The sequence below is a fragment of the Peromyscus californicus genome, unplaced genomic scaffold (assembly GCF_007827085.1).
Source record: "Peromyscus californicus insignis strain IS unplaced genomic scaffold, ASM782708v3 Scaffold_23__1_contigs__length_62951481, whole genome shotgun sequence".
Lineage (NCBI taxonomy): Eukaryota > Metazoa > Chordata > Mammalia > Rodentia > Cricetidae > Peromyscus > Peromyscus californicus.
Genome location: NW_026294534.1, coordinates 7,607,767 through 7,629,984, shown reverse-complemented (window position 1 = coordinate 7,629,984; position 22,218 = coordinate 7,607,767). Strand labels below are relative to the sequence as shown.

The 22,218-nt window shown below is 47.5% G+C and overlaps 1 protein-coding gene across 2 annotated transcripts in view; it reads left to right on the top strand.

The window, feature by feature from the left end:
- The first annotated feature begins 14,917 nt into the window (after positions 1-14,917).
- The window catches only part of Tubgcp3 (tubulin gamma complex associated protein 3), a 64,183-nt gene continuing 56,882 nt past the window's right edge, over positions 14,918-22,218 (top strand). The window contains exon 1 of one of the 2 annotated variants that reach the window (XM_052751661.1): positions 14,918-17,911. In XM_052751661.1, the coding sequence (XP_052607621.1) occupies positions 17,836-17,911 (76 nt within the window). In that variant the 5' untranslated portion in view covers positions 14,918-17,835. Of the gene's footprint in view, positions 17,912-19,054; positions 19,097-22,218 lie in introns of those variants that run through there. The other variant, XM_052751662.1, reaches the window with a different exon arrangement.

Below are 22,218 nucleotides of genomic sequence, written 5' to 3'. Positions count from 1 at the left end.
CCCCCAAGTGATCTGTCTGCATGTCACGGGAGGTAATTCAGACCATAGAAATAGTCTGTATTTGTCTCTTGTAGACATCGGTTAATGGGAAAAGCGGAATGGTGTAGGTCATTCAGAAAGACACTGCAGGAATTACAACAGAGTCTACGGCCATCATTAAGAAAACAGATGACAGAGGCTGGAGAGGGGGTGATGAAAGAGAAGCCCTCTTTCATGGCTGGTGAGGGTATGAACCGGTGCAGCCACTATGGGAATCAGTGTGAGATGCCTCAAACAACTAAAATAGATTACTGTGTTGCCGTGCTCTGCCACTCTGGGGCATGTGCTCACAGGACACTATATCTTCCTACGGAGACACTTACATGTCTGTGTTTATTGCTGCTCTTCCCACAACAGCAAGGAAACAGAACCAGTCTAGATGGCCACTGACGGGTAAATGGACAATAAAAATGGGTCCATGTACACAACGGACAGGTATTCAGCTGTAAAGAAAAATTAAATCACGCAATTTACAGGACAATGGATGAATCTAGGAGATGCTATATCCAGCAAGGTAACCTAGACCAAGAAAGAAGAAGGTCACACGGTCTCTCTCACATGGGGATCCTAGCTTTCAATGTTTATATATGTATCTATTCGGTGCGAGTGTGGGCATAGGCTGTGAAACTAGGAATGTGGGGAGAAAAGAGCTTTCTTGGGAAGAGAGGCCACAAGGGTACAGAACACATAAAGCAGAAAGGAGGCTCCTGGGGGTGAGAGGGTACAAGGGAAGGAAGGAGGTGGGGGACATGAATCAACAAAAACAAATTATATTTGAAAATCTACAAGGAAACCTATTACTTTGTGTGCTAATTTTAAAAAATTAAAATTAAAAAGGCACCGCAGGCAAAATGCATGACCTCAGCATATACTAGCAGAGACTTTGCTCAGTCTACTGCAGTTAGCCAGGCTTGCTTCCAAATGCCGGTTCCCAAGGCCCGTGGGAGGAGGCCCGCTTCAGCACTTAGCAGGAGGGAGACGGAAGTCTAAGAGTCCGGCTGCATGAGAACCTGAGACCCAGGCAGCACTGAATGGACTGCTCACTCCACTGGGAATCCCAGAATTCCAGCAGAGGCGAATTCACCTGCCTCCAAGAAGGACCGCACTTTCCACAACAAGCACGTGGAAGCCCCTATAGTGACTAACAATAACCACTGAAATAATGAAATTCACTAATAGGTGGTCAGCAGACAAAGGACTGTGGAGGAGAACTGGGCTTTTTAATATTGCAGCGTCAGCCAAGAGAGCAGGGGTGCCACTCAGTGTACTGTGTACTGTGCACTGCATGTCAGTGTACTGTGTACTGCATGTCAGTGTGTTGTGCACTGCATGCCAGTGTGCCATGTACTGTATGTCAGTGTACTGTGCACTATGCACTGCATGTCAGTGTACTGTGCACTGCATGTCAGTGTACTGTGTACTGCATGTCAGTGTACTGTGTACCGCAAGTCAGTGTACTGTGCACTGCATGTCAGTGTACTGTGTACTGCATGTCAGTGTGCTGTGCACTGCACGCCAGCGCACTGCGCACTGCACGTCAGTATACTGTGCACTGCATGTCAGTGTGCTGCGTGCCAGTGCACTGTGCACTGCAAGTCAGTGTGCTGTGTGCTGCAAGTCAGTGTGCTGTGCACTGCAATGTCAGTGTGCTGTGCACTGCACATCAGTGTACTGTGCACTGCACATCAGTGTACTGTGTACTGCATGTCAGTGTACTGTGTACTGCATGTCAGTGTGCTGTGCACTGCACGCCAGTGCACTGTGCACTGCACATCAGTATACTGTGCACTGCATGTCAGTGTGCTGGGTGCCAGCGCACTGCGCATTGCACGCCAGTGCACTGTGCACTGCACGTCAGTATACTGTGCACTGCATGCCAGTGTGCTGCGTGCCAGTGCACTGTGCACTGCAAGTCAGTGTGCTGTGCGCTTCAAGTCAGTGTGCTGTGCACTGCAATGTCAGTGTGCTGTGCACTGCACATCAGTGTACTGTGCACTGCACATCAGTGTACTGTGTACTGCATGTCAGTGTACTGTGCACTGCATGTCAGTGTGTCATGTACTGTATGTCAGTGTACTGTGCACTATGCACTGCATGTCAGTGTACTGTGCACTGCAAGTCAGTGTACTGTGCACTGCATGTCAGTGTGCTGTGTACTGCAAGTCAGTGTACTGTGTACTGCATGTCAGTGTACTGTGCACTGCATGTCAGTATACTGTGCACTGCATGTCAGTGTGCTGTGCACTGCACGTCAGCGCACTGCGCACTGCACATCAGTATACTGTGCACTGCATGTCAGTGTGCTGCGTGCCAGTGCACTGTGCACTGCATGTCAGTGTACTGTGCACTGCATGTCAGTGTGCTGTGCACTGCACGCCAGCGCACTGCGCACTGCACATCAGTATACTGTGCACTGCATGTCAGTGTGCTGCGTGCCAGTGCACTGTGCACTGCATGTCAGTGTACTGTACACTGCATGTCAGTGTGCTGCGTGCCAGTGCACTGTGCACTGCATGTCAGTGTACTGTGCACTGCATGTCAGTGTGCTGTGCACTGCACGCCAGCGCACTGTGCACTGCACATCAGTATACTGTGCACTGCATGTCAGTGTGCTGCGTGCCAGTGCACTGTGCACTGCATGTCAGTGTACTGTACACTGCATGTCAGTGTGCTGCGTGCCAGTGCACTGTGCACTGCAAGTCAGTGTGCTGTGCGCTGCAAGTCAGTGTGCTGTGCACTGCAATGTCAGTGTACTGTGCACTGCACATCAGTGTACTGTGCACTGCGCATCAGTGTACTGTGTACTGCATGTCAGTGTACCATGTACTGCATGTCAGTATACTGTGCACTGCATGTCAGTGTGCTGTGCACTGCGTGTCAGTGTACTGTGCACTGCATGTCAGTGTATTGTACCAGTATACTGAGCACTGTGTCCCTACTTCAATGAGCAGAATCTTGGGCTGGCTGCATCCTGGGTCACTACCGGCACAACCAGAGGACCTATGGAGAGGCTGCCTCTGTCTCCATGGAAACAGTGTGTATTCAGGCAAATTGAAGTCCTTTTCAATTGGAAGAAATGGCCCTTTGCAAGTGAGTGGTTTTGTGCCAAACAAATGGATATCACGCATCACTTACGCTATATTACAAGGCCAAAATCAGGGAGCTGAAATACCTTAGTCTTACAAAGTGCTTTAAGTATGCTCCTATTTGGCCCTTCCTCTAAATATTTATAATTCTCCAAAAGTCTTTCCCTTAAGTGCCTTTTGAGTCAGGTTTACTGAGCCTTCATTTACTTATTCATAGCAAACGCTGATTGAATGGCAATGTATTGATACTGAGATGTAGGTATTAATCAGGTGTGACCTCTGCCCTCAGGGAGCTCACAGCCAGGTAGGTAAGTGACACCAGGGCACAGTGCCTTGCCATGGCTACTTCCTCCCAGGTACCCCAAAGATGTGTGTGTGCGCTGCTGCAGGCCCTCGGCTCCTTCCCAAGGATGCTCTCTGAAAGTAGCCTGCAGAGTTAGTGATCACCCAGAGGCCTTACAGCAGTGGATGTTTAGTGGGACAGAAGTTCAAGGTCATCTTCAGCTATATAGTGAGTGCTGAGTGAGTCCTAATCTTTAAAATAACAACAGCAAAGCCCCAGGATGGAAACCTGGGAAGCCAGAGCTCCAGGGATGATGGGCACAAGGAACCACTGACTTGATTTCACAGTTCCAGGAAAGGTGGTCCACACACCAAGAACTGGGAGGTGTCCAGTGAGTGAGTGCACGTGGTCCAAGCTGGATGAAGACTGCGTATGGCCTTCTGAGCTGGGCCACTAGGAGCTCTTGGTGACCTGGGACAAGGTAAGGTTTGAGAGGAAGACAAAAGAAGGAGGCTGAACACACAGTGTGTGTAGACTTCTCTGCGGTGGTATGGTGTGCAGACTGGCTGCCACTCAACCTCAGCATCCTCCATTCACACAGGATTCTGCACTTACCCTGCCACGCATCTGCCAGGAGACAGGGATGTCCTCGCCACCCTGGTTTCTCCAGGCGGGCCACTGCAAAATAGAGACTGAGTGTTCCAAATAAAGACTGGCTGCTAGCTCTCATCCTCGCTGCGCTTGTTTTCCTGGTTAACACTCACGCACTGCCAGCCATCACAGATGAATTGTGCCGTACTCAGAATTGCTTGGGGGCGGGGGTCATTGTGTGTGCGTGAATGTGTACTTGTATGCTCAGACAGGAAAGGCAAGGCTAGAGAGCAGGCAGAGGACAGTGTCACAGGGCTCCAGGGACCTTTGCAGACATAGTCAGAGGCAGAACTTAGGTTTTTCTTCAAGGGAAGTGGAGTCAGAAGTCAGAGAGAGAGAGAGAGAGAGAGAGAGAGAGAGAGAGAGAGAGAGAGAGACAGACAGACAGACAGACAGACAGACAGACAGACAGAGGTGTGCAGAGCAGTCCCCAGAAAGAAGGAAGATGGAGGAGCTGGAAGCCTGACCCTGAGTGGGGAACAGAGGCTGAGAGTGGAGCGGATTTTACATGGTCCTGAGAGACAAACATTGGATGCACTTTAAAATGCCCTGGAGAGTTTTCAGAAATGATCTTGGGTCTACCGTCCAATCCTGTCAGTACTGTGGAGGATCTGAGGGGCAGCCTCTCACTCTGGATGGGTACTGCTAGATGGGGAGTGCTGGGGCCGAAGCCTGAGCTGACTCAGTCCGCGGCCCAGAGTGGCACTTAAGCCTGCAGGAGATTCTGCTCCTTCTAAACATTATTCAAACTCACTACAACAGCTTTTATTTTAAACATCTCCCCCAATTCAACAAGCCCTTCAGGAAGTTTGTCCTTGTTTCCCAGTGTTGTGTCCTATGAGATCATTATTTTAAAAAAAAAAAAAAAAGAATTTTTTTTAAACCATCATTTTATTTATTTTGCCAAAATTGCACTTTTGAGTCTATTGTTGGCAGTATCATCCCAGCGTTATCGCATACTCGACATTGGCATTGTGGAGATCTGACATAAACCACTTTCCAGCCTGCTCGGATATTGATTTAATATCAGAGAGCCATTTTCTCTTCATCCCTACCAGATGCTAAAAGGAACTGGAGGTGGATGGCAAGGACATGTCCTGAGCAAGCTGTCCCTCAACTACCCATCATTTCCCTCCTTTTAAGTATCCTGCGGCATATTTAAAAACATATCTACAGAAAGGCATGTATGACGCCTGATTAGCAATGGCAGTGTCTCCAAGGGACCCTTTTCACCTGCTTGAGGCACAGGACCCTTTACTTTGCTCCTCTGGTTCAGGAGCTGAGGTCCAAGGTTCCAAAGTCATTGTGTCCCTTCATTATGTAGACCCCTTCGGGGCTGGACCAGGTGAGATCTCTCTGGGAAAACACCATTAACCACAGACACATTGGTAGTACTGTTCCCATTTCCACTCGACGCTTCACTTCTGGCTTACTTCCTCTTCCTGGGGGTTTCTAAGCCCTCCAGACTCATGAGATACAGTAGCAACAACAGGGAGCACCTTTGTTCTACCCCCAGTATGAAGAGAAATCCCTCTGCAATGCTCTGCATATGCAGTCCCTTTGAGAATATATTTAATAACGCAGGCAAATGTTGGCTTTAGAGCTGAGTGCTTCTCCTTTCTCTCAGTGAAGTTAAATTTGCATGTGATGTGCACAAAACAATAGTCCTCAAGAGGTTTGAAGCAGACAGGCACAGGAGAAAGTTTAGCAGCCTGGGGCTCCATGTAGCTTGGGCAATGAACATATCCTTTACCTAAGAGTGCACCTAGCAACTTAGGTCCCTTCAACTACACTGAGCTACGCACACACCCCACTTTAAACAATAGATTGAGTTACTTCTTCCTAGCAACCTTTAGAATATAACTTCCTCTTTGGAGTTTGGTTTTCATTCAAATGTATTCCAGAACATATCTGGGTAAGGGAGGCAGGGACCATGCTGGCCCAATCTGGTTTGGGTGCATGCTCAGTACAACTAACTGTTGTGATACTGCACACAGAAGGCCTTGGCAGGTTAGGCCAAGGTGCCCTGGTGGGTGAGGGAGACCATGCAGGTGCAGGGGACATTGGCATGGGGAGGTGGAAAGTTACTCACACAGCAGATGTGCATCCTCATGGAAAAGTTTACTATAATAGGTAGGAGAAAGAGAGAGAGAGAGAGAGAGAGAGAGAGAGAGAGAGAGAGAGAGAGAGAGAGAGAAGAAAGGAAAGCAGAGGTGCGTGCAGCCTGGTGGAGAAGACAGAGGGAAAGGGGGAGAAGAAAAGGGAAGGGGTTATTTCCTCCTAAAGGGGCTTTATGTGAGGACACAGGGCAGGTCCCCAAGGGGTAGGCCAGAATACCAACAGTTTCCTCTGAGTGAACTCTTGGGGGGAAATCCCCTATTTACCTTCTTATGTCTATGCATAGTTGGGAGTGTACATGATTAAAATCAGATGCATCATGGGAAACGACAGGGGAGTAAACTAAAGCTTACCAAACCCGAGCCCATCAATCCAAACACAGAACCACCCTCAACAGAGACCGCCAACAGGGACCTGGGGTCCTTGAGCACTCTGATTCAAGGATCCCTGGGCTAGCTGGTGGTCTGTGCTGGCAGTCTGCTTCTGAGAAAAGTCTCCTGGCTACTTTGCAATCTATGAGATAATCTAGTTCTTTTGTTAAAACACCAAGAATTTGGAAACACTCGGTCCAGACTGCTAGCCCAGTGATGGGTTGAGAGATGCTCCACGCCGTCCGGATGGGTTCCAACATCTCCCGAGAGTGCCCTCATAGTTTTTGGCCAACCCACCCCCATGGGCACCGCAGTTCTGAGTCTTACCACTCTCAATGAAATGTGGGTGTCTTCAGCATCACACAAAGGTTACTCAAGCACACATGATTGTGCACGCCTTATTTATCATGTTCTCGTTTTAAATTGCTGAGCCGGATTCCATTGTGATTTGTAGCACTCTGTTGACCTGTTCTGTGGATGGCTGCCTGTATTGTTTTCAGTTTGGGGGGTGCTGCAGATGGAGCTGCTCTGTGCACCACCATCTTTGTGAATGTTTTCATTTATTTATGAGCAGGTGCTCTGCTTTATGCAAAACCGTGACACACTTACAAGTACCTGCACCCATGTGAAGGTCTTAGGACAAGCCAGAGTTCTGCTGCTTCATGTTCTCCACAGTAAGAGTGGTTTTCAGTCTTCCGGTTGGGGCCATTCTACCAAGTGCAAAGTGAGATCAGAGTTCTGATTTGGATCCGCATTGCAGGGGTGTGCATGGTGTGACTTTGGGAGCTGGAGTTGTGTTTGCTGTTGGGCGCCTGGCACTGGTGAGCTGTGTCCTGCCTTGCCTAGCCTTTCCAGAGGCTTATTGATTTTTTTCTATAAAAAGAAAATTGTCTTTATAATTTATCAGTTTTCTCCTTTTTTAAAAAAATTGTATTGATTTCTTTTCTTCCTTCTTCCTTTCTGTGGATTTATTTTTGCCTTCTTTCCTCCAGATTCTTGACTTGGAAACTTAGATTGTTGTTATTTCTTTTCTTTTACAATGTAAACGCCCTCTCTCTCTCTCTCTCTCTCTCTCTCTCTCTCTCTCTCTCTCTCTCTCTGTATGTGTGTGTGTGTGTGTGTGTGTAGGCCATGGGTGTCTTCCTTAGTTGTTCTTCACCTCACCTTATTTGGGTGGAGGGGTTGTCACTGAACTTGGCTCACCGATTCACCTAGACTGGCTCCAAGGACCGTCCTGTCTCTACTCCCCATGCACTGGGGTGATGGCCGTGGACTGCTGTGCCTGGCTTTTGACATGGGTGCTGGGGATCCAAACTCACATTTTTCATGTTTGTGAGGCAAGCTCTTTATTGGTTAAGCCACCTCCAGACCCTACAATAGCAACATTTACAGCTCTCCATGTCCCGATCAGCTTTGTCAACATTCACAAATTTTCCTCAATTCATATGGTTTTCATATAAATTTTCGCTCTCATGTGCATTTATGTATTTTCAAATTTTCCTCTCTCTCTTTCCTTTTTTTCCTTCTTTCCTTTCTGTTTTCTTTAGAGGGAGGGTTTTTGAAATGGGGTCTTGTCTCTGCCTTCTGAGTGCCAGGAGTACAGGTGTGTCCACCAAGCCTGAGGTAGTTTCCCCCTGAAACTTCCTGTGTTAGGTCCGTTGTTACATTGTTTATTTTCTTCATGTTGGAGATTTTCCTGTCGCCGCTGATTTCTGATTTGATTCTATTGTTGTCAGAGTGGTTCCATCAGCGTCACTAGGGTCAGTTTTGTGACAGAGGCTGTCGTTAGTCTTGTTGAGCGACTAGAATGATGCTTGCAGAGACTGCACATTCTGTGATTGTCAGAGCTGGAATTTGGGAGTGTCAACTAGACCTTGTTGCTTGAGAGTATTATTTAGTTCCTCTAAATCTTGCTGATTTCTTGTCTGGTAGTGCAATGTCTGTATGCAGGATGTTGAATGATCTGAGAAGCAATTTTGGATTTGGCTTTTTTTTTTCTTTTTAGGGCTCAGTGTTTGTTTCAGGTATTAATACTTTGCAATTCTTTCCTCTAGTGTCCACATGTATAGTTGGATGTACTGTTAAATACCTATAATCTAGTATTCTGGAGGCTGAGATAGGAAGGTCAGCCTGGCTCACACAGGACACTGTCACAATCTAAATAAAGCAAACCACACTCCAACAGTGTAAATAATTCAATGTCCGATGTCTAGGATTCACTCACCATCTTCTGGGCTCCTCCAATGGGCTTGGGTCACTTCTCCGGCTCCGCCCTCTGCAGCACACACAGTCGTCTAGGCTCCAGGGGGCTCCACTCCACTGCTGCTACTGTCCTTGGTGGTCATCCCATGGTCCTGGCATCTCCAAAATCTTGCTGCAACTGAGCTCTTCACTTACACTTATAGCCGTTCCTGGGCTCTCTTCAGGAACACCAATCCTGCCACACAGTGCCATGCCTCAGCTGCTCTCCATATCCCTTCACGCCTTCAAAACCAGCACCACCTGGGTGACTCTTACACTACCAAGTTCAGCTGCCAGCACAAGGTACAACCTTGGCCATGTCTGGAACGTGGCTTCTGTGTGCTGACTCTTGGAAACACTTCCCAGAAGATTTCACCTCAGTGATGCCGGTCTCTTTGTAATCACTGCTGATTTCTTAGCTCCAGCTGACCAGCATCCAGTATCCCAGCAAAGGAAAGGCTTCACTTCTGTGATACTGGTCTCTTGTTAATCATGGCTGACTGTTCAGCCCTAGCTTACCAGAACCACATATCACATATGCAATGGTCCCAATAATCTTTAAGTGACTCCCAAACTTCCTTCTGGAATGTCACAAGCCAGGCAGGCCTCTATTGTCTGCATTTCTCTTGACACTCTTTTCTTCCAAGCTCCCACAGAACAGGTCACCAACTTTGAACACCCCATGGTTTTTCTTTGTCCAAAATTCCAAAGTCCTTCCACAGTCCTCCCCAAAACAACATGGTTAACTCTGTCACAGCAATACCCCACTGTCCTGGTACCAATTTGTTTTAGCTAGGGTTACCATTACTGTGATAAAATGCTGTGACCAAAGAAACTTGGGGAGGAAAGGATTCATTTGGTTTACACTTCCACATTGTAGTCCATCACTGAAGGAAGTCAGGACAGGGACCTGGAGGCAGGAGCTGACGCAGAGGCCACGGAGGGGAGCTGCTTACTCTTTGCTCCTCATGGCGTGCTCAGCCTGCTTTCTTGTAGAACCCAGGACCACCAGCCCAGGGATGGCTCCACCCACAATGGGCTGGGTCCTCCCACATCAATCACTAATTAAGAAAATGCCCAACAGCTGGATCTTATGGAAGTGTTTTTCTCAGCTGAGGGTCCCTCCTCTCAGATGACTCTGGCTTATGTCAAGTTGACATAAAGCCAGCCAGCACAGCTATTTTGAGGAACCTTAACTGCAACAATTTAGGTTCTAGGCCTGGCAATTGTACTTCATATTTCAGCAGAGTATAGATTAGTTACTCAGGAGACTGAGCTAGGAAGGAAGATTGCAAATACGCCTGCAGAGAGAGAGAGTTCAGCCAGATCGGACAAGTTAGTGGTGCTGTGTCTCAAAAGGTAAAAAGCACTTGCCTAGGATATATGAGGCCCTAGGTGTGAGACCAGCACCCCTTGCCAAAAGTAATAAGCAGTTCCTAATTGTGTAACTAGAAAAGTGAAAATCCAATGTGGACATGTGTCTCATGTATAATGTATGGTGTGGAGGACCCAAGGTTCACAATAGTGGATGTCCATGAATAGGGAAGTAGCTGTGCTGGCTAGTTTTATGTCAATTTGACACAAGGTATAGTCACTGGAGAGGAGGGAGCCTCAGTTGAGAAATAAGAATGGGGCTATAGGCAAGCCTGTGGTACATTCTCTTAATTAGTGATTGATGGGGGAGGGCCCAGCCCATTGTGGGTGGTGCCATCCCTGGGCTGGTGGTTCTGGGTTCTATAAGAAAGCAGGCTGAGCAAGCCATGGGGAGCAAGCCAGCAAGCAGCACCCCTCCATGGCCTCTGTATCATCAGCTCCTGTCTCCAGGTTCCTGCCCTGTTTTGAGTTCCTGTCCTGACTTCCTTCAGTGATGGCATACAACATGGAAATGTGAGCCAAATCAACCTTTTCCTCCCCAACTTGCTTTTGGTCATGGTGTTCATTGCAGCAATGGAATCCCGACTAAGACAATGTGATTCTCATGTGTGACTATTGGAAGTTCCAGGACATGTGGACAACACTAGCTTTACTGGCTAAGTCTGTGAGTCTCCACCCAGGCAGGGCTCCTTGACCACACCACCAAAGTCAGGTCACTCTTGTGGATTCTTTGCTATATTTTAATTTATCCTTGCTCCATTTTTAACACATTTCATGTGTTAGAATGGTGTGCTGATACATTGTTTCTTTTTCTTTTTTTTTTTTTAAAGGTTTATTTGCCGGCAGTGGTGGCGCACACCTTTAATCCCAGGCAGAGACAGGCGGATCTCTGTGAGTTCGAGGCCAGTCTGGGCTACAGAGTGAGTTCCAGGAAAGGCTCGAAAGCTACACAGAGAAACCCTGTCTCGAAAAACCAAAAAACAAACAGAACAAAACAAAGGTTTACTTTATTTTAAACTATCTGTCTGTGTGTGGGTATGTGCATATTGAGTTCAGGTACCTTCAGAGGCCAGAGAGGGTGTTGGATTCCCTGGATCTGGAGTTACGGACAGCTGTGAGCCTGACATGAGTGCTGGGCATCTAACATGGGTCCTCCCAAAAAGCAGACTTGCCCTTAGCCACGGATCCATCTCTCCAGGCCCCCGGACTTTGTTTATAAATAAATACAGTGTGATAAAATGAAGCTGCTCGCCCTTCTAGTGGAGCTGTAACTACCCGGATAGGAGAACAGACATTGTAAAGAAACACTTGGGCCCTTTCCTTTGACTACCAGATGATTTCAACGATGAACCTCGAGAATAATTTCCTCAAAAACGCTGTCTGGGGGAAAGGAAAGGAAAAGCCCTGACTCCAGCCAGAGGAGGAGCCTGCCTCTCAGAGAGAGACTTCACAGAGTTCCGAGTCCTCAGAGCACCTTGCAGGAGAGACTGGAGCTGAGTCAAAGACGGGCCAGTGATGGGCAGGACCACACATTGGTCTGGACTGCTTAGTCCTCTCTACCTCTGCCTGTTTAAAGCTTAACCCTGATGTCAGGACACAGAAAATGGACTCGGGGGCCAGGTGTCACCAGACCCCTTTGTTTCTCTTCCCCATAGGGACACACTGAATAAATCTTCTTTTCCTGATTTTTATTATTGCTTGTCTGTTTAATTGGCATACCAGTCACAAACATTTAAACATACTGAGTATAAACAGTCTTGTTTAGACTTTCAGAGTCCAGACTTTGAGGCTAAAAACTTCTGTAGCAGAATCTTGATAAATTTATCATCCTGAAATTTAGTGGCAATTCCATGTCTTTCTTTATAGCTGCCATTTCTAAATGTCTGCAGGCACTTTTAAATATCTATTTGTGTGTGTTGGAATTCCTGGCCACTCCCCCAGCTACATGACCACAGATGCGCTGTCCAGTAGCCAAGCAAGAACCTTAGTCATCCCCGGGGCCTTATGTCCTATGCGCTGTGTGGTCATGTAATCTGTGTGCATGCATGGCATAGCTATGCGAGCCCATATGCGCATGTGCGGGCGGGGGGGGGGGGGGGAATCCATAAAAGCAGGTCACAGACCCCCCTCCTCTCTCTCTCCCTGTACAATCTTCCATAGGCATAAGCACTGCCCCGTTTCTCTTTCCCCTAATGAACTCTGACAGTGGGTTTTGTTGTGCTTCCTGGCTTTTCTCGAAAGGTAAACAGAGCCACTTAATGAATAACACAGTGCCACATAATAACTAACTGTGCGTGTGTGTGTGTGTGTGTGTGTGTGTGTGTGTGTGTGTGTGTGTGCCTGCCTGAGGGTGTGTATGTGCACTTCAGGCCTCCCACTGGAGGTCAGAAGTGCCAGATGCCCTAGAACTGGAGTTACAGATGGTTGTGAGCTGTCGTCTGACTCCTGGGAACTGAACCCAGGTCCTCTGCAAGAGCAGTCAGTATTCTGAACTGCTGAGCCATAGCTCCAGTCCCTCGCAGGCACTTAAAAAACAATTTGTTCTTCATTAAAATAGAATTACATCACTTCCCACCTTTCTTCCCGCCCCTCCCAGATACCCTTTCTCCAATTCCTCCCAGGCCCCCAATGCTCAATTTGATGGCCTTTTTTCTTTATTATTGTTACCTTCCTATAGAGGTGTATATGCATGTGCATGCACAACTATATATAAATCAACTTGCTCAGTCTGTTTTTGTTGTGTGTATATGGTTTCAAGGCTGACCACTCTACATTGGACAACTAATAAGGGGGCTCATTCCTGGGGGAGGCTAATTTTCCTTCTTCCGGCAGTCAATAGCTGCCTGTAGGTCTTTGTCTAGGGGGGGAACCGCCCCCCTCCCGTCGCCAAGTTTCTCCCTTCCATGTTAACATGTTCATTGAAATTGCCATTGTTCCAGTCTTATTTACGCAGCCATTTCTGGGAGGGACTGTTTCACAGCAGACTTCCTGGTACTCTGGCTCTTACAATCTTTCCACCCTGATCCCTTCCTCAACGTTCCCTCAGCCAAAGATACAGGAGCTGTGGTATAGATGGGTCTTTTGGGACAGGACTCCCCATGATCTGTCCATCTTGTATTGCGTTGAGGTGGGGTGTGTGTGTGTATGTGTGTGTGTGTGTGTGTGTGTGTGTGTGTGTGTGTGTGTGTGTCCATTAGCTGTAAAGAGAGGTTTCTTTGATGAGGGTTGGTAGCCACTTACACAGGAAAGGTGGCTTGCACACCTCACTGGCACTTTTAAAACTTAACACTCATCCTTTCAAAATCCTGTAAGGCAAGCACCTTTACCTCTGTTTTAAAGATGGAAAAACTGAATCTCAGAGCTGTGTCCTGCTGGGAGTTTTGCCACTGCATGGAAATATCGAAAACCAAGTTTTTGAAGGGTTTCTCCGACCGTCGCTGCCTCCTGATCCCCCTTACCACCAGTGACAGAGGGGAAGGACCTTACAGACTTTCTGACAAGAAGACACTTTCCTGGCCTTAGCTTTCCTCAGCAAGACTCATTTGCATAAGTATGTGACCTCCTCAACAATCCATTCTTACCAGTAAAACAGTCAGCTGGTTCCCTGCAATTCCAGGCCTCTTATTTCAGAGTGGCTGTTCACCCCACTGGCCGGCAGAGGGCAGCACAGGCCAGCTGATGGATGGATCAGCTAGCTTACCACAGGCCTCCAGCCTCAGCCCCCAGCGTGAAGCCTACTGAGTCCGATGCACCTGCTGGACCTCCTTGGGTTGGGTGTACACAGGTGCAACAGCTCAGGGTCCTGAAAGAAGTTGGTAACTCTCCCTCTCTTCCGGTGTACCCTGGAGATTTGACAAAAAAGTCGAGAAGATTCTGGACCACAGGCAGATTTTTTTTTTTTTTCACTAGTACCTAGCTAGAGACACCTAGTGACCTGTAACATAACTGGAGTTTGGGGTTTCCCTGCATGAACTGTGTTAAAGGACATCTTTCCAAAACAGTTCTGATCATGGCAAAGCTTTCAGTTGGCTTCCTGGGAACCATAAAAAGAGTCACAGAGGCCGGGCGGTGGTGGCTCATGCCTTTAATCTCAGCACTCAGGAGGCAGAGGCAGGCAGATCCCTGTGAGTTTGAGGCCAGCCTGGGCTACAGAGTGAGTTCCAGGACAGCCAGGGCTACACAGTTGAAAACCTGTCTTGAAAAACCAACCAACCAACCAACCAACCAACCAACCAACAAACCAAACAAACAAACAAATGTAATAGAATATTATATTAAGGTGTGCTACTTTTGTTTATGTTGCATTTGTTTAACTCTGTGAATCTGTGTTACTGTGCCTGTGTAAAACACTTGATGGTCTAATAAAGAACTGAATGGCCAATAGGGAGGCAGGAGAAAGGATAAGCAGGGCTGGCAGGCAGAGAGAACAGATAGGAGAAATCTGGGAGGAAAGATCTAGGAGCCAGAGAAGGAGGAGGACTCCAGGGGCCAGCCACCCAGCTACACAATCAGCAATGGAGTAAGAGTAAAATTTACAGATGTAAGAAAATGGGAAAAGCCCAGAGGTGAAAGACAGATGGGATAATTAAAGTTAAGGAAAGCTGGCAAGCTGGGCATTCACAACTAAGAACAAGCCTCTGTGAGTGATTTATTTGGGAACTGGGTGGCGGGCCCCTTCAAAAGAGATAAAAAGTAAAATAACAACAAACAAACAAACCAAAGGAGTTTGAGGGAACTTGGATTTCCTTGCAGCACCCGGGGGACTTTGGGAAGATCACATGTTGCTTGTTAGAGAACTCAGAACAGCAAACACAGTACAAAGCTCTGAGTCATGGCAGAGGTCACCTGAGATAGATTTTTAACTAATTTACTGATAATGTGTTAAAATGAGAAACACAACTGTATGTTATAGCCAATCATTACATCAATGCAGACCTTAGAATTAAACTGTTGTTGCTATGTTTCATTTTTGTGTCATGGAGCCCATTGGGTGGCATGCTGTGGTGGTTATGGTAATCCGGCCAGTTGAGGACATCCAGCTCTGAGGCCCTGCTTCTCTGTAGCAGGAACTTCAGCAGAGCCTCGCCTCCCTACAGGCCCGTCCAATGGTGGTGAGGCCTGTGTTTCCATGTTTGGTGTGAGAAATGGCCTCCCTGTAGGTCTTCTTCAGGAAGGAATGTGTTTCAAGGTGGAGGCTCAGGTTCTTAGAGTGCAGTTCCCAGAACCTCTTAGTAGGTCTCCGATTCACCCTCACTACATGGGTGATTGTCACACTGCAGCTCAGTTAGCCACGGTTCAGGGTGCTCACATGGCTTTGTGACGGCCATCCAGGATGGCAGATCAGGATGAAGCTTGCTGTGCACACTCCCTCTACTTGCCAGTGCTGACAGGGTACAGGACATGGTGACCAAAGGCGTGCACGTTGACAGGCCGGGCTGCCCCCGTTGTCCTGGCTTCTACACTGGCTGGCAAGATTCATCTTCAGAGAAACAGTTATGACTCAGACCTGGAGCCCTGGAGGGGACAGAAGCTGCAGACTCGGGACTCCATGGGTGGATGAGGTTTGTACCCAAAGCTGTCTTTAAAATTGCTTTATATTCCTTATGTATAAAATGCTGAAGCACAGGAGATACCCGAGAATGCAAAGAAGAAATGAATCCTGTAACTTGAAGTACACCCATTCAGTGGAATGTTGTGTGACTGACCATTCATAGTCAGGCCTTAGCTTATTTTATGATGGAGAAAAATATGAAATGTAATCTTATACGTGAAGGTTAAAATGCCCTGTGTAATACAATGGCGTATTTGTATATACACATGTGTGGTGGGTGTATGCATACCAGAATTTCACAGTGAGCATCTCCCTGGGTACAATTATGCCTTAGTCTTTCAGTTTTTTATGGTTTACCATTTTGTGACACTGTTGGGGATCTCACCCATGGCCTTTTGGTTTTGTACTCGGCCACCAGCCGCAACCCCAGTTCTTACATTCTTGAGATAGAGCCTCACTAGTCCCTAAAGCTAGCCTTGACCCTCTACATACCCAGGATGGCCTTGAATTCACAGTCATCCTTCTGCCTCAGCTTCCTGGGTTCAGTTCTAATTTGTCAATGCGCATTTGTTATTGGAGGAAAAAAACTTACTCATTTTAAAGGAATTATATGTATATATAGCTAGTAAATTAAAAAGCAAGTTTTCAGGTGAATACTTAATATAGTTTTCCAAAGTAGGGAAAGCCAAAAGAGAAAAGGGAAAAACGATGGTACAACATTAAAGTTGAATGTAGTAATGACATGGGTAGAGGGGTTCGACACAGACAGTGATTCGGGTGGTTATTTATCGTGATGACTCTGGGTGTCACTGAGGTGCTTTGACACAGTGACATGTGGTGACCACTGTGGAGATTATGGTTGTTAGCGTGAGGTGTCAGACAGAGACAGAGTCAGAGGTTGTCTGTTGTCAAGATTTCAGAAGTAGCACCAGGCTCTTGACCCTGACCTGTTGCTCCTGTTGTAAATAGTCCCAGAGCTGTGAAGAGCTTGATACAGACTGACTGGAGGTGGCTGTTGTGATGACCCTGGTTGGGAGGTTAGCTACTGCCCCGGGGGTGGGGAAACAGCAGGAATGGGTGACGTCGGTCACCATAGCCACATTCTAGACCTTCTGATGGAGCATCATCTGTGTGGGTGGTACAAAGTAGGTTTGCGCTATGAGGAATGGGGCTGAGGACAGAGGCGTTGACAGAGTCTCACTGAGTCACAGTCAGAGGTAATGTGGGCTGAAGCCGGGAGTCTCCTCTTGCAGTTTTCCATCGTTGGCTTCCACCGGCTAAGCCCCACCAGGTACCATTTGCGCAGGGAGTTTGTCAGCATTCTGTACACCACAGAGGAGGCAGGAAGGGTGTCTAAGTGGTCTGCGAGCGAAAGACGAACAAGGCTATGCCCTCCGCTAAGCCATCTCTGAGCTCCATTGCGACCACAGACCTACTCAGTGGCCAAGAAGGAGGCTTTCATCTGCCCACCACTGAGCTTCCTGGCAGGAGCTGCCGGGCTGGGCTTCCTGGGTTCCAGAGACACCAAGGAGCTTCTTCTGCCTGCGTGCCTTCTTTCCATACCGCAGCACGCCGGGAGATACCGCTCGAGCCTCTCCGTGTCACCAGCCGCTGACAACTAAGGTCCCCGTTCCCAGGACTATCTCCCGGTGACGTCAAGGGGCTGAAGTCCCAGATCCGTGAGAAGTCACTTCCAAGAGGCCCATGTAGGAGTCCCGCCGGCCCCTGCGCCCTGGTCACGGTCCTGCGGTTCATGCGCGCTCGGACTCCGCATCCAGATGTGACTCCGACCGGGGTTGTCCACAAAGCAGCGTGCAGTCCACAAAGCAGCGTGCAGACTGCAAGCTGCGGAAGTGCACGGGCCGCCAGGATCCAACGTTCAACCTGGAGCCTCGCTCAGCAACCACCCTCCGTGGGGGCCGCCGCCACTCTCCTTCCCGCGCGGGGAGGCGGAGCGCTCCGGCCCGGCGCCGAGAGAAGGCGCAAGCGCGCCTGGCGCGGGGAGCGGTGCATGATGGGAGGCGCGCGCTTTTGCCGCTTCCGCGAAGATGGCGGCGCCGTAGTCCGGGCGCGGGATCCTGGGGCGCGGGGGAGGCGGCGGTACGCAGTCCCGGCGCGGTGATGGCGACCCCGGATCAGAAGTCGCCCAACGTTCTGCTGCAGAACCTGTGCTGCCGGATCCTGGGCCGGAGCGAAGGTACGCGTGGCGGGGCTGAGGGCAGGGGAGGCTGGACGCCGTGACCCCCGGCCGGCCCGGGTAGCTGTTATCCCTGGCCGCGGGGAAAGGAAGGGGTGCGGCTCGCGGGGTGTCCCTGCCCCCGGGGGCCAGGCCCTGAGCGGCGGTGCCCGCCGGGTCCACACTGCACGGCGGCCCGCAGCTCTGCCTCTGCGCGCTTCCCTCTCTGCTGTCACCTTTGCCGCTGGTGGTGATGCTCGCTTATTCCAGCAGAGTGCAAGCCGCGAAGGACGCTTCTAAGAAGCCGGACCTCAAGGCGCTTCTGCCCACTTCGACCCGAACTGTAGCCGTGGGAGTCAGTCGCGGTGGGGAAAGAGGTCCAGGATCTCGTCTCTTGAAGCTCATTTTGTAAATGAGTGGGGACGCGTCGCTGAGGGAACGTTGTAGTAATTGACCTGACTGGCTTATTTTGCTCCTTATGCCTCAGGATGTAAGAGAGAATTCGCCCGGGTTTTCAAGGAAGACTTTCAACAAAATTGCATTTTAAGAACTGAGAGGGCCTTTTGATCTTTCATAATTTGTAACAACCTATGTAACAACTTGTCAGGGCAGAGAATGAATTTATTTGTGTCACTGCTAAACTATTGACTTAACACAGTTTTTTTGCTTTAGACCTTGCAGTGTTTTTTATTCATGAAAAAAAAAATCTTTGAAGCCTCGTCGCCCCGGTTATGCCAAAGGAGATGTTCCTACTGTCTAGTGGGGAGGAATGTGACTGGTGTGTTGGTGAACAAATAGTGTATATAAGTAATAAACGCTGTGGGGAAAAGGTAGGGTGAGCAGATAGAAGGAGCTTAGGGGGAAAATAAGTCTCCAGGAATTGAAGCAGCTATCCTAGCGATCCAGTAAGAGTGAGGGAGGGTCACTCCAACGCCTGGGGAGAGTGTGAGTTGAGGGGACAGTTTACCTTTCTGATTGAGTGTCCCAATCATAGGCGAAATCAGATAGCTAAGGTTGCAAGTTATGACTTAATGCACCATAGCATTATTTTTCCTTTATTGCATTGGGTCCAAAAATTTTACCTTTCAGGAAGAACCTCATAGTTATAACTGAATTTTGAAATTATTCATTATGAATTTCTAAATTTGATTTTTTTTTTTTTACATGAAGGTCCCTTTTGATTGATGGACGTTTCACAGCTTACAGGTGATTCTGAGCAAAATTCTGTAGCCTCCCATTCCCCCCATTTATAATTACATCTGAGTTGGGAGTCACTGGTTTCTGAGATACAGGGTAAAATATTTCATAAAGCTCACTCAAGATGATGCTGACTTTGCTGTGGATGGAGTTGAGGGTTGCTGAGTGGACTAGGCTCTCTGTCCGCACACACTTGGTTGGAGTTCTGTCCTGGTCTGACAGGTGTGGGTGAGCATCTTCTCACGACTTCTCGTTTGGACATTGGGTACCTTCCTAAAACTGTGATTGGTTTTGTTCTCTCCCCAGCATTTGCTCATGTTCTTCCCAAGTTGCTTCTTCCACACTTAGAATTTTGAGTGTTCTTTATGTCTCTGGGTACAAGTCCTTTGTTTTGTGTTTTGAAAACTTCCCCCGCCCCCCACTATTTTAACTTAATAGTTGTTTTCTTTGAAGAGCAGAAATTTTCATATTTTTAAAAGTTTTTTTTTGAGATTAAAAAATATGCGTATAGGTATTTTGCTTGCATGTCTCGGTGTACACCATGTGTATGTACTGTCCGCAGAGAACAGAGGTGGGTGTGGGATCTCCTGGAATTGCAGGTGGTTGTGAGCTGCCGTGTAGGTGCTGGGAATTGGATCCTGGTTTTTTGGAAGAGCAATCAGTGTTCTTAACTGTTGAGCCCCCCAGTCCTGATGAATTCCAATTTGTCCATATCAGAAAGGGGGAGGGGCAGGGAGCTAGCTCAGCAGGTGAAGAGCTTGCTCTACAGTCTCTGGGACCCATGCAAAAGCCTTGCACGGTGGCAATGCATTTGTACTAACAGCTCTACTAAGGCAGCATGGGGGGCAGGGACAGGGGAATCATCTGGAAGCTCAAGAACCAGCTAGTCTGGAGTCTGCTGCTGCTCAGTGATAAAAACAGCAAGAGAGACTGCTTCCTCACAAGGTGGGAGGCGAGGACAGACTCCTGAGAGTAGCCCTTTGATTTCTACATGTATGCTGCCCCTCAACTCCATAAATAAGAGAAAAAAATGTTTTAAAATGATGATTTTGGTGTCATGTGAAGAACTGTTATCAAGTCCAAAATCATAAAGATTTCTTTCATCTTTTTCCCTAGGAGAGGTTATATTATATTGTTATGTGTGGTAGGAGTTAGATTTTTGTTATATGGTACAAGTTGAGATTCATTTTTGAGTTTACCAAAAGAAACCTCTTCCCCCAACTGTACTTGTTTTATTCTTGTCTTGAAGACTGAAAGTGTTGAAATGGAGCTTTAAAGAATGTTGATAGCATGGGCTGCTCCAGACCATCTGTGAAGGGGAGGGCCTCATGTCAGTATGGTTTTCAAAAGCACCTAATGTTTTAGAGTTTTTTAGATTTACAAGAAAATCATACACACATAGTTCTCCTTTGCCCAACACCATCTCTTCTGGTCTTAGCATCTTGCTTAGTGAGGTGCACTGTCACAGTTAATAATAATACATAGGTATTACTGATGCAGAAACACAACTCTCACTTCAAAGGGAGTAAGAGGCAATTTATTTTGGAGGCAAACACAAGTGACTATGATCTGGGAACATAGATTTGGGTTACCCCAATGCCTTGTCCCAGCATGGTCACAGTTTTATGAAGTTTAGTGACAATAAAATCATACGTCAAGGTGCTTTTTGACTGTTTTGGAGTGAACATCAGGTGGGCAGGTTACAGCAAAGTGTGGAGTCTGTTACTGGCCTCAGCTACTATTTGATGACATTCTCATCTTAGAGTTGTTGGAGGCTGGGGTGCTCTACATTTCAAGACTCTTACCTAATAGTCACAAGGATGGATGCTAGGTCAGACACAGAGGTGAACAGTGAATGGCCTTTAAGAGGGCTAAGGATAGATGGCCAAGACAGCTTAGCTCCAGACCGGCAACATCCTACCTGTGCGTAATCACAGAAATTCTGATTAATCATCTGTAGAGTCTTTAACACAGGGGTGACTTTTCTGGGCATTTCAGTTCACAGTATTGACCAAGCTCTATGCTTTTTTGGCTTGCTCAGGTGTGGCTTACTCCTTAGGCCTTCTTCTAGCTTGAGGCCTCCATGTTCTTATTCTTCAGGTCTCCTTGGGCTCCTCCGGGCTTCTTGGGACATTCTTGATTTTTGTTTTTTTGGTGAGCTTGGCGGTTTTGAAATTTAAAGTTTATTTTGTAGACTTGTTTGACACGTTTCCCATGGTTAGATGGGATTCTATTTGGGGATGAAAACCATAGTGCCATTTTCATCGAGTGGCAGCCAGCACAGCATGGCTGTCGCTGTTGATGTTGGTCTCGACTGCCTGGCTTGTGCGTCTCCACTCTGGAAGCAGCTCTCCCTCACGCTGACCAAGGAGCTCGGCTTTTATCCTTGAGTGGGTGTTTCCACATGAATATTAATATTAGATCTCCTTTCAGATTTCTGCAGCGTTAGTGCCACTCTCCCATCTTAGTGTTATTATTTCTTAATGCGTACTTTCAGTTAGTTGTTCTGTGTTACAGATTTTATTGTATAAACTAAGATTATTGACTTCAAGTCTGTCTAATATGTCATATTTTCATTTTCAAAATTATTTTCAATTTTTAAAATTTTCTTGGGATATGTATTATGAATTGATTGCCTCAAAATACTTGGTGTTCTGGGTAGTTCTGTGTCAATTTGACATATGCTGTAGTTGTTTAAGAGGAGGGAACCTTGATTAAAAAAAATGCCTCTATAAGATGGAGCTGTGGGCAAGTCTGTAAAGCACTTTCTTAACTAGTGATTGATGTGAGAGGGCCTAGACCATGGTGGGTGGTGCTGTCCCTAGGCTGGTGGTCCTGGGTTCTATAAGAAAGCAGACTGAGCAAGCCAGTAAGCAGCACTCCTCCATGGCCTCTGCATCAGCTCCTGCCTCCAGGTTCCTGTTTGAGTCCCTGCTCTGACTTCCTTTAATGATGAACAGTGATGTGGAAGTGTAAGCTAAATAAACCTTTTTTCCTCACCTTGCTTTTGGTCATGGTGTTTGATCACAGCAATGGAAACCCTAAGATACTTGGTGATTTTTCAGATTTGATACTGATTTCTAGGTTAATTCTGTTAGTGTTGAAAAATATATGATGGCTAATTGCAGTTA